The sequence below is a fragment of the Malaclemys terrapin genome, chromosome 1 (genome assembly GCF_027887155.1).
Source record: "Malaclemys terrapin pileata isolate rMalTer1 chromosome 1, rMalTer1.hap1, whole genome shotgun sequence".
NCBI classification, from domain to species: Eukaryota; Metazoa; Chordata; order Testudines; family Emydidae; genus Malaclemys; species Malaclemys terrapin.
In genome coordinates, this window is record NC_071505.1 from 346,770,228 (window position 1) to 346,781,131 (window position 10,904).

Sequence of the window (10,904 nt, forward strand, 5' to 3'; positions counted from 1 at the left end):
TCATCTTATTCCCTTACTGTTCTGCAGTGTTGCTGCACAGCTGTTCAGTAGCGACCAAGCTCAACCCCAGAGGTGGCCGCATTTCAGTGATGGGTGAAGCAGTTCCTAAAAGCTCTGTTTGACGGAAGTTGCTCTGTACATCCAGATCTATAGGTAGAGAAATGGGTGTGAGATGAATTTATAGTCTTTAAAGTGCATTTCTAGGGTCCCCTGAGCTCAGCAGAAAGGGGCAAGATACACAGGATCAATCTTCCTCAGGCATTTTTATAGTACTCCTCACATAGGAGTAAGCAAACAAAAGGTCGCTCGGTTCACACCCTTATGGCCTAGCGGAGCTGTGAATCTTTATCAGAACCATGGACGGGGTCACCCAAACTTGTGGGTGTGCTAACACTCCCCATGATACCTTCAGCCAGCACACAGCAAGTGCAGCCCGCAGCGTTGCTGCTGGTCACTGAGATGAGCCAGCTATAAATATCCCCCAGAAATTCTCAGCACAGGAGCTGTATTTGTCCTCGTGTTCACCACATGGGAACCGGTGCAGAAAGTGCAGACGCAAACCAAGCTGGAGACAGAGCTGAAGTGTGTAGCACTCAGACAAATGCCTCTAGGATCCTGCAATTCCCGTGAGAGGAATGTTTCCCGGCGGAGCTCTAGGGGGTCCCTTGAAGAGTTTGGCTGGAGGGTGAGAGCTGAGGAGCTCTGGGATGGCTAAGAGGTGAAACGGGAGCAGCCCACACTGGGGTGCACGGTCTCTGCTGGTTTAAAGGCCCAAAGGTTTGCTGGAGCAAGAGCAGCTGTGTGATGGGGATTGAGCTGACACAGGGGCCGCCAGGACCCCGGCATGGGGAGGTCGGAGCGACGCGGCGCTGGGCTTCCCGTTGTCCTGTCCAGCCTGGTGCAGAGGGGCAGGTAGCCGGGGGGCTTCGCGCTCGCTGGAATCGAGCTGCGTGGCTATGGGGCTGTGGTTTTCTGGGGTGAGGGGAGGAAGCTGTCTGCTCTGTTGCTGCTGACTAACTCCTGAGCGCATGGGAAACACGCCTCAGCTCGAGGTGTGCAAACGGCTGGACTAAATATACTTGGCTGTGGTTTCCTGGCCCAGACACGCGTTCGGGTACCCACTGCCGCTGCACGAGGGCAGCTGCTCGGGACAGTGAGCTGGCATCGTGGGGCCAGTGCCCGGCGTCGCTCCCTGCCGTCTCGCCGGGGGGAAAGTAGGAAGCTGAAATGACTGACTGAGCAAGTTCGACTTCCTGCAGTTTCGAGCTGGCTCCTGGGAAGCCAGCACTGCGGGCTGAGCCTTTAGGAGAGGCTGAAGCCAGCCGGGCTCTGAGCTCCTTGAGTAGCATCGGAGTCCTCCGGGAAGAGCCTGCGGCTCCGGGAAGTGAGGAGAGCGTGCCGCTGATGCCACCCATGCCGGTGGAGCATTCAGCCTCTGTGTGCCTCCCTGCAAGTGGCTGCTTATCCACCCAGCAGCCCTGACCCCCCCACTGTCCGCATTCTGTCCCTCGCTCTTCTAGACCGTGCTCTCAGCCAGGGTCCCTGTCCGCTCCTCAAGCGAAATCCCCGGAGGAGCGGTTCCCCCAAGGCGACGGCATCAGAGCTGCCCCCTTGGCCCGGTCTTCGTGCAGCCAGGGGGGAGTGGAGCAGGCAGGGTGTGATCGGAGCGCAAAGCTCTCATCTCAAACTATAACAAACCAGCCCCCAGGACGCTGAGCGCCTGAGGGCTGGCGGTTATTTTACAAAGCGCGTCCAGGGCAGGATCTTACGCGGCTCATCAGCAAACGCTTTGGCCTTCTGCAGTGAATGTGGGTACAGGAGGTCAGGCCAATGGGATCCAGAGACCCAAATTCCTCCAGGGCCGTATTGCACCGTCCCTGTGTTGTCTGCGCACCTCGCGGGCATTAACAAATGTGTCCTCACAACGCCTGGGCTGCTGATGCCAGTGTACTGATGGGGGACGTGAGGCCAAGACAGACTGAGCATGCCTGCACTGCACGCTAAGCCAGGTTTGAGCCCAAGCCCCACTTCTGTCCACACACGCTTCAGTCTGACTCAGGTCAGCAAGCACTCAGGACACCAGTTACTCCTGAGGGCGTTCTGTGCCAAAACATTAAAAATCCTGCGCCAAAAAATTAAAAATTCTGTGCACAATATTATAAAATTCTGCATAATTCTGCACATTTTATGTGCAAATAAATGTGGAGGCTCCAGCATGGCATTGGGGAGAGGTGGCTGCACAGAGGTGGGAGACACAAACTCAGCGGTGAGGCTGCACCCAACCCTGACACAGCGCAAGGACCGGGCCTGCCCAGAAACACCCCAGAGCCTTGCCCCTCTGTGTCAGGTGCGGGTAGGCAGTCTTAGCAAGGCAGGATCCAAGTGTGGAGGGGCTTAGTGTGGGAGGATCCAGGTGTGGGTTGAGAGGGTTCTGTGTGGGGCAATCTGGGTACAGGCAGCTCCATGGGGGATCCGGGTGCGGGGTGGGATCTGGATGCACAGAGGCTTGTCGGGGAGTTCTCGGTGCAACAGTAATAGGACTCTGCGAGGGGGGGGCAGGTGAAAGTGTTTGGGATTCAGCGGGGGGGGGTCTGGGGGGGATAGAGCTCGGCAGGGGGGTCTGGGTGTGGGGGATCTGGGTGTGGGGGATTCAGTGGGAGGTTCCAGATGCTGGGTGAGGGGGGCTCAGTGGGGTGGGAATCCATGCGCAGCTGGTTGAGGCTCGTTGGAGGGGGGGTTCTTGGTGCGGGGGGGGTGAAGCTTGGCAGGAGGGTCTGAATATGAGGGGGTCTGGATGCACAGGGGGTTGGATGGATGGAGGAGCAGCTCCCTGTACAGGGATCCCTCCCCCTGCAGCTGAGGAGCGACGGGTGCAGGAAGCGCAAGGGGTGGAGGGAGTTTGCAGAGCTTCCTACAGCCATGAGAGAAATCAGGATGGGTCTGACCCGGCCCCAGATGCCGTGCAGGGGAAGAGGAAGTTCCGTCCTCTCCAGCCCAGCCGGGACTAGCCGCTGAGCCTGGCGCAGGGTAAGAGCCACCAGCCAGATCTTCTCCAGTCCTGCCCCATACACCACGGTGATTTACCTCTCTGCCAGCTGCCCTGGGCACCCAAAACATACTGCTGGGGAAGGTCGTATGACCACTCTTGTGGCTTCCCTTTGCTTTACCATCAGAAAGTCATTTTTCTGCGGGAAAGCAAAGAAATCTGCAGGGAACATAAATTCTGCACGTGCGCAGTGGCGCAGTAACGAGTCCTAGGACCCTGCTCGTGGGTGGATCAAAGCCCAAGTCCTGCTCTGACTCGGGTGCAAGCCTTGGCACTTTGCAGTGTGGACACAGCCCGAGCTGCAGACCCGACTCCGAGTAGTGCGGTGTGGACGTTAGCACAACTGTGAGACCTGGGTTTACAGTGCAGTGTGGACGCTCAAGCATGGGCTTGGACACACCTAGTCCACAAGCCCAGGTCCCACAGACCTGGGTGTACAATGCAGTGTAGACAGACCCTTAGGGACTTGTCCAGAGTCTCCCAGGCAGACTGGAGCAGAGCCAAGGCTTGAACCTAGATCTCATGATAACCAAAAGACCATCCATTCTTCCCAAATTGCTTCTATGCATCTAGTGACACCCAAGTGCACTACAATGACCCTGTCCCAGGGATCTGAGTCAGATTCCACGCTCCCACCCCCCCGGAAAACATGGTGAGTCTCAGAGCTGGGCCCAGCCCGAGCCAGGCTCCCAGAGGCGAGCAGATAATTACAATGGTGCTGCCCGAGGCAGAGTTATTTGCTAATGCCGAGGCTGGTCTGGACCAGCCCAGGGCCATTCAGCAGCATGGTGCCCAATGCCAGCTGTCAGTGACGGGCGGCCCGCAAGAGTGTCCGCTGGCTGAGCTCCAGCACTGGGATTCAGGAGCCCGCGTGTGACGTTGTTACAGTCCGTAGCGGCTCTCGTGGGGGTATTCAAATGACTGAATGCTGTGAGGTCTCTACAAGGTAGAGGAAGAAGTTTGTACCTCCTGTTGGAGTAAATGCACCTGTCATCCAGAAAGATCCTTAAATGCTTCCCAGACTGTGTAGGTAGGGATTGGGGCCCCCCTTGCCCGCCCACTAGAATGCAGCTGCTTCTGGGGTGGGACGTGGCGATGCTACACGGCAGGCTATAGGACGGGAAGTGCAGGCTAACTTGTCTAATTGAAACGACGGAGGAAATGTAGGGAGGCGGAATGGAATCACCTGAGCTGCCGTTTGACCAGGACGTTGGAGCTAAGCTGCCAACTCTTACAGGAAATGCACCGGGATCTTTAATGGCAGCAGGGTGGTCGGGATTCTGGGTGTATATCTCCTCTGGGAAAATGGCCTCTCCAGCCAGCCACGGGTCTTTCCTCCCCTCTGCTGGGGGCTGGTTTGTTACTTGGAGACCCCTTGACTCATAGTCACCGTTTCCTGCTGCACCCGAGCATTTCTTGGGGGCCCCTCGTCCAAGTACCGACCAGACTTGATCTGACCTAGCTGCAGAGCTAGCGAAGTCACCTGGCTAAAGCCCCAGTGATGGAAACTTCTGCTGGCCAGAGAAACTTCTCAGCTGGTGCTTCTTTCCCCGGCTGTTGTGAGATCAAGCGCTGAAGCATCCCCGATCCTTGGTACAGACCAAGTGGCCTTTTAGGTCTAAGCTCTGGCCTTTAGCTCTGAGCGGTGTCGTGCCTTGAGAAGCAGAAATCCCCGAAGGGGAAAGATTTGGGTTCTGCTGGGCGGAAGGGTGGAGCCACCGTCCCTGTGCAGTGCAGAGGCTGCAGGGCTTGGGATCAAAGGGCTGCGAGCTGCTGCTGAGTTAATGAGCCCTCAGTTGTTTGTTCTTGCTGCTAGCCTACAGACAAGTCACGTTTCCGCTGCCAGAGGGGCCTGTATGAAAACAAGGTGGTTTGTGAGCCGCTTTTTCCTGTGTGAAGTTTTACGTAATAGCTTGCTGCCTGTAGGGCTCATTGTTATTTCACATGTGGCCCTGGCACTCAGGCGATCCGGCCCCACCCCCTGTTCTGCGACAGTTCATTTCAAATGAAATCCCATCCTCCTCCCCAGCCCTGCTGCTGGGAGCTCTGCCGCTAGGGCAGGGGGGGGCAAACTTTTTGGCCCAAGGGCATCGGGGTGCGCAACTGTATGGAGAGCCGGATCGGGAAGGCTGTGCTTCCCAAACAGCCTGGTCCCCACCCCCTACCTGACCCCTCCCGCCCGCCGCCCCCTGTCTGCCCTCCTCAGAACTCCCCACTCATCCAACCCCCCCCGCTCCTTGTCCCCTGACCGCTCCCTCCGCCCCCAACCCCCCCGGACCCCACCCCCTATCCAACCCCCCCCCCCCGCTCCTTGTCCCCTGACCGCTCCCTCCCACCCCCAACCCCCCCCGGACCCCACCCCCTATCCAACCCCCCCCGCTCCCTGTCCCCTGTCTTTCCCCCTCAGAACTCCCCACTCATCCAACCCCCCCGCTCCTTGTCCCCTGACCGCTCCCTCCCGCCCTCAACCTCCCCCCCGGACCCCACCCCCCATCCAACCTGCCCCCTACTCCCCATCCCCTGACTGCCCCGACCCCATCCACACCCCTGCCAGGCCCCCTGGGACCCCACCCCCTATCCAATCCCCCCAGTTCCCTGCCCCCGCCCGAACCTCTGCCCCATCCAACCGCTCTCTGGCCCCTGACTGCCCCCCAGGGCCCCCTGCCCCATATCCAACCCCCCAGCTCCGGCCCCCTTACCATGCCACTCAGAGCAGCATGTCTGGAGCCGCGCCTCCCGGCCAGAGCCAGACACACCGCCGCACTGCCCTGCACACGCCCAGAGCACTGCCCGCACGGTGGCATGGCTGCAGGGGAGGGGCTGGGGGCTCAGAGGCTGGGCAGGACAGTCCCGCAGGCTGTACTTTGCCCACCTCTGCACTAGGGGAATGTATCCTCCTGCCATAGGCCCGGATTTGGGGGAATTTGGAGATTGCTCGGGGGGGGGAGGATTCGCTCTTGTTCCCAATGATGGGGAGCAGCCTGAGCCCCATTTCAGAGCATCTTCCGCCCCCGAGTAGCAGGCTTGGGCGTGGGGTGAGGGGGGACCAAGCAGATGTGGAGTATGGGGTTGGGAAGTAGTGCGACCTACTGGTTAGGGATGGGCACCAGCCAGAGTGGGGCAACCTGGATTTCTGCCACCTGCCTTAGGTAAGCTCCAGAACTTCTCCCAGAGGGCCTTCCGTTCTTGGAAGGACTCACGGGAGGGCCAAGGAAGTAGAGTCTGGTTCAGCCCTGCTCTAGCGGTGCTTATATTTGGCCCAGTATCTTTCACGTGATTCTTTTGTCTAGTAAAACCAGGACACTACACGGGGGGGATGATGCAAGAATTAGTGACATCTTAGCCTCCCCTAGAGCGATGGGGAACCGGTCAGAGACAGCCCCAGCAGTCTGAATAGAGGGGAGAGGCCAGGAACAATCGTTAAGTAGCTGGGTCACTGAGAGAGAATGTGACAGGCCAAAAGTCACGCCGGAAGTCTGTGGCAGAGCAGGGGGTTGAACGCAGGTCCCCTGAGTCCCCAGCCGGTGCATTAACCACAAGCCCATCCTTCCTCTGGGGGTTTTTCTCCCCGGCGTCACCTGTTTGTGTGTTGAGAGCGGCTGGCAGCACCTACCGCACTTTCGGTGGGGTCATGGAAACTCTGATGCTGTGATTTGAATGTTCCTACTTCTCAGCAGGCCCCATGGCTTGGAGTTTCTGCCGTGCTGGAAACCTCAGAAAGGAGGAAAATCCCCTCCCACTGCTGAGAAGCTGGAATAAAATGCAGCTGTAGCTCCGGTGTGTGTCCCCTTTCCGACTGCCCTGATACAGGCTTCCTGGCCGGCCTGGTTTCTCTCGCTGCCCCCCCGGCCCCCACGGTGACGGCTGTCCAGAGGCAGGTTCTGAAAGGTGCGAGCAGCCCCCTCCTCGGCGCCCAGTCCGACTCCATCCCATGCCCCGCCCGGGCTGCGTGCTGCTGGCGTGCCTTCGTCCATCAGCAAGGCTGAGCCAGGAAAGCCGCGCTACGGGGGGCGGGCAGGCTGAAGTGATGTCTTCAGGGGAAGGATAGCTCAGTGGTTTGAGCGTTGGCCTGCTAAACCCAGGGTTGTGAGTTCAATCCTTGAGAGGGCCACTTAGGGATCTGGGGCAAAATCAGTACTTGGTCCTGCTAGTGAAGGCAGGGGGCTGGACTCAATGACCTTTCAAGGTCCCTTCCAGCTCTATGAGATAGGTATATCTCCATATATGACATGACTCCTGTTTCCTTTGCCCAGTGTCTTGGGTCTGTGTCCCCCGGTTGGCTGTGGGCAGCATGAGAGGGAGGAGAGAGCTACTGCTAGATCTTTGTGGGGGGGGGGGAGTGGTGTGGGGAGGAAGATGGGAAATGTGGGGTGGGGCGGGGAGTTCTCACTGCCCAAGGAGAGGCAGCGTTCCCCTGACCTGGCTGCTTCAGGCTTAAACTCACCTCCACCTCTTGGGGGGTTGAGAGGTGCCCTGGGGACAGGCAGGTCCGTGGCTCTCTGAGGTGTCTGGGGCTGACACTGGCAAGGCCAGGATGGACCTTGGGGCTGCTCCCGCTTGCCCGCGTTTCCCATGGCTGCACCTTTCAGAGCCTGGCAGACTGGACCCCTGTGTTCTGGGAACGTGGCCAGTTTCTTGGGTCTGCAGGCTACCAGTGGAGCTAGAGGGCCGCGGAGCAGTCAGGCTGTGACCCCCCCCCCCCCCCCGGAGATTCTGCATGTGTGCAGACCCCCTATGGAGCAGCCGTGGCCCCACCCCTTCCTCAGGGGTGGGAAGGAGGAGTCCGCCCCAGCGCTTTGTGCTGCTTGTGAAATGCCTTCGCTTCTGCACCCGCCCCAGCGCTGCTCCTTGGTGTGGTTTCCTCCCCCTCCTCCCCTACCCAGTGGCAAGCGCGCGGGGCACGGCTCCGGGGGAGGAGCAGCCGCAGTAGCCTGCTTTCTTCTGGTGAACCCACTGCACCTTGGCTGGGGCTCAATGCCGAGGGAGCCGGGCCGCCTGCAGGGGGGTAGGCTCCAGCAGTGGGGGCGCTGGTAACCAAAGTGGGAGCAGGGGGGGAGCATTGTAACATCCATGGGCACCTCCAGCAGGATTTCCACTCCTCACTGCAAGGCATGCTGTGGGCACACGACTTCGCGGGGGCACGCAAACTCTCCCTCCAAAAGCACAGGCACCAACCCCTGGAGCTAATGGAGAATCTATTTTAGCTGTTGGCAGTATAGGGCCTATGATACATGGTTGAGCAGCCTGATTCCTTCCTGCAGAGGCCAATGACCTGCACATAGACATGCACCCGCCCATTGATTAAATAAGTATTATATCCACTTCACGGGGAGGTTAAATGACTTCCCCGAGGCTACACGATGTGCCAGTGTCAGAGCTGGTGTTAACCCTAGCTCGCTGCTAGAGTGCCCCTCTTTCTGGATCAGCGATCGCAGGTGAAACAGAGCCCTGCGCTCCAGCTTCCGGCAGAGCAGCACAGGAAAAAATTGTTCTTCACCTGTTTGAAAATCGTATTTATTGTACATTGTAAGGCAGCAGGATAACTGGTTGGTGGCGTTGGCTCCATCTCTGCCGGGTAGGATGGTGACTGTTACAAGAGTCTAGGGGTGCACAGCTGGAGAAAAGGGCAGAGAATTAGCAGGGACACAGCGCCGAGGGGGGTGGCTCTGCTTGTTTGTGCGGGCAGCTTTCTGTGCCATTTATGGGAGCTTAGTCGCCACCACGTGGGGGCGCTGTTCTAATGGGTGCCAGCTGCGCTGTCATGCCTGGGCTCTGCCGAGAGGCCGTGGGGGGGTTGCCGTGTGAACCGTGCGGCACGGACCATTTCCAGGGGCTCAGGACCTCGCCTCTGCGGGCTCAGGGCTGGGAGGTCCAGGCCGGGTGTGGAAGGTCTCTGCTGAGACTCCTGGGAGTGGGATGGGAAGGGGAGGGGGCTACTCCTCTAACCCAGCTTCTGGGGGTCAGACCTTGTCCTGCTGGTCTCTTCCAGGAGCGCAAGTCCTACAAGTGGAAGCTGCTGCTCTTTCTCTTTAACCTCGTCACGTTCTCCTTGGCCGTGTGCGTCTACTTCCACCACAACTGGTACTGCGAGGCTGGAGGTAAGGTCCCTGAGGACCCAGCCGCTGGGCCTCGTATCACAACCTTCTCCTGAATCAAAGAGCAGACGCAGCAGGGGCCGGTTTCCCTTCGCTTCCCTGCTAGCGTGCGTCTGCCCCCGCCTGCTGACCCCTTCTGGATACAGTCAGACTCCTCCAGCTCCCACTCAGGCCTTGGCTTTCTGGGAAGGCTGCCAGCATTGCTGGGTTTTGCAGTGGGTGTGGTGCTGGAGACGCACGCCTGCTAGATTATGGACAGAGATCCGCCATCAGAGACTGGCCGTCAGAAAGTAACGGCTTCCTGTCCTACCCCGCCGGGCTGGGCTGGAATGGGCTTCAGTCTACGTAGTGCCATAGGCTCAGTTAATACGTTGAGAGAGACGTGGTCTCGCTCGCATTCACGGGTCTTCCCTTTCCTCTGCCCCATTTCCTCCATTAACCTGATGGGTTTCCTCCCTTTCTCTCCTAGCCTATACCATCTTCGCTTTCCTGGAGTACCTGGTCGTCCTTTCCAACATGGCTTTCCACATGACCGCCTGGTGGGACTTCGGCAACAAAGAGCTGGTGGTCAGCTCCCAGCCAGAAGACAAACGTTTCTAGGGTGGCCTCGTTGCCCGTGCTTCCGACGGCCTCTGGAGTCCTGCAGTTGGTGCGAGTGTTGGGGCCAGATGAGCTACCGGCTCCTGGGAGTGACGCTGGGCAGGGAGGGCCGTGATGTGCCTCGAGAGGAAACCAAAAGCGTCCTTCGTTGAGACATCGCCAGGACCTCCCTGTGCTTGCGCTGCTGCAGCCAGGATCCTGTTAAAAATGCCTCCAAAAATACCAGAGGGTGGGGATTGTAGGGGAATGGGATGATTACGCACAAATAACACTGCAGCCTCTCCATGGATCTGTCATTCCTCTCAAGTGCCAGGACAGGAGCAGTGAGTGGGAGCCGAGGGGGCAGGACCCAGGTGAGTCGACGGGGTAAGATGTTGGTCTGTGTGGCTAGGAATCCTTCTTCTGCAAGGCCGACTGATGCAGGGATCGGATCTTCCTTACTGCCCCACTCGGCTCAGCACAGCACCTTTCCCGCACCTGCTGCCTCACCAGGGCTCTGGCCGCAGCCCCAGACTCTCGGCATTAACCACCACGGGTAACAGTCGTGTGCTGATTGACAGTGGACATTCCTTGCTGTGGCCCTGGGATTGGAACAGGAGTTCCCCTTCACTCAGACATTTCCTTGAGGGGTTGCTGAAGCATGACCTGGTCCCTTTTTCTGCACTGCCTTGGGCTGGCTATTCCTCCGTGTGTTTTTTCCCCCCTCCAGTCCAACAGGTCGGCTTTGTTCACCCTGCACAATCCCTGGCCAAGGCCTCCAAAGGTGCTGTGACAGAGCTGAGGCCCGACACATGGGCCAACACTCTGATCATTTCCAGTGTGACCCAACACTCTGATCATTTCCAGTGTGACAACTAATTGAGGAGGTAGGGAGGGATTAGCTAATCAGGTTGGGAGGCGGGCTGAGATAGGGAATTACTTGGATAAAAGGCAGGGAGGCCGTGTTGGGGTGGCAGGAGACGGGGCTAGAGCTGTGCCTAGATTGAAGGCGATCCCAAGGAAGAGAGATTTGGTTTCCTCCCAGGGCCCTGCTGAACAGGGGCTGAAGGCAAGAGAGTCGTAGAGCTTAGGCGGAGTGGGGGGGTGTTGGTGGAGGGGACTTGAATAAATTATACAGAGTGGACACTAAGAGCGCCTGAGCAATTCCTGGGGCGGCCAAGGAT

The 10,904-nt window shown here is 58.7% G+C and overlaps 1 protein-coding gene across 6 annotated transcripts in view; it reads left to right on the top strand.

The window, feature by feature from the left end:
* The window catches only part of PGAP2 (post-GPI attachment to proteins 2), a 35,211-nt gene extending 24,871 nt beyond the window's left edge, over nt 1-10,340 (top strand). For all 6 annotated transcript variants that reach the window (XM_054015967.1, XM_054015965.1, XM_054015963.1 and 3 more), the window contains 2 exons: nt 9,036-9,144; nt 9,611-10,340. In XM_054015967.1, coding sequence (XP_053871942.1) covers nt 9,036-9,144; nt 9,611-9,741 — 240 coding nt within the window. In that variant the 3' untranslated portion in view covers nt 9,742-10,340. The remainder of the gene's footprint in view (nt 1-9,035; nt 9,145-9,610) is intronic.
* Nucleotides 10,341-10,904: the final 564 nt, after the last annotated feature.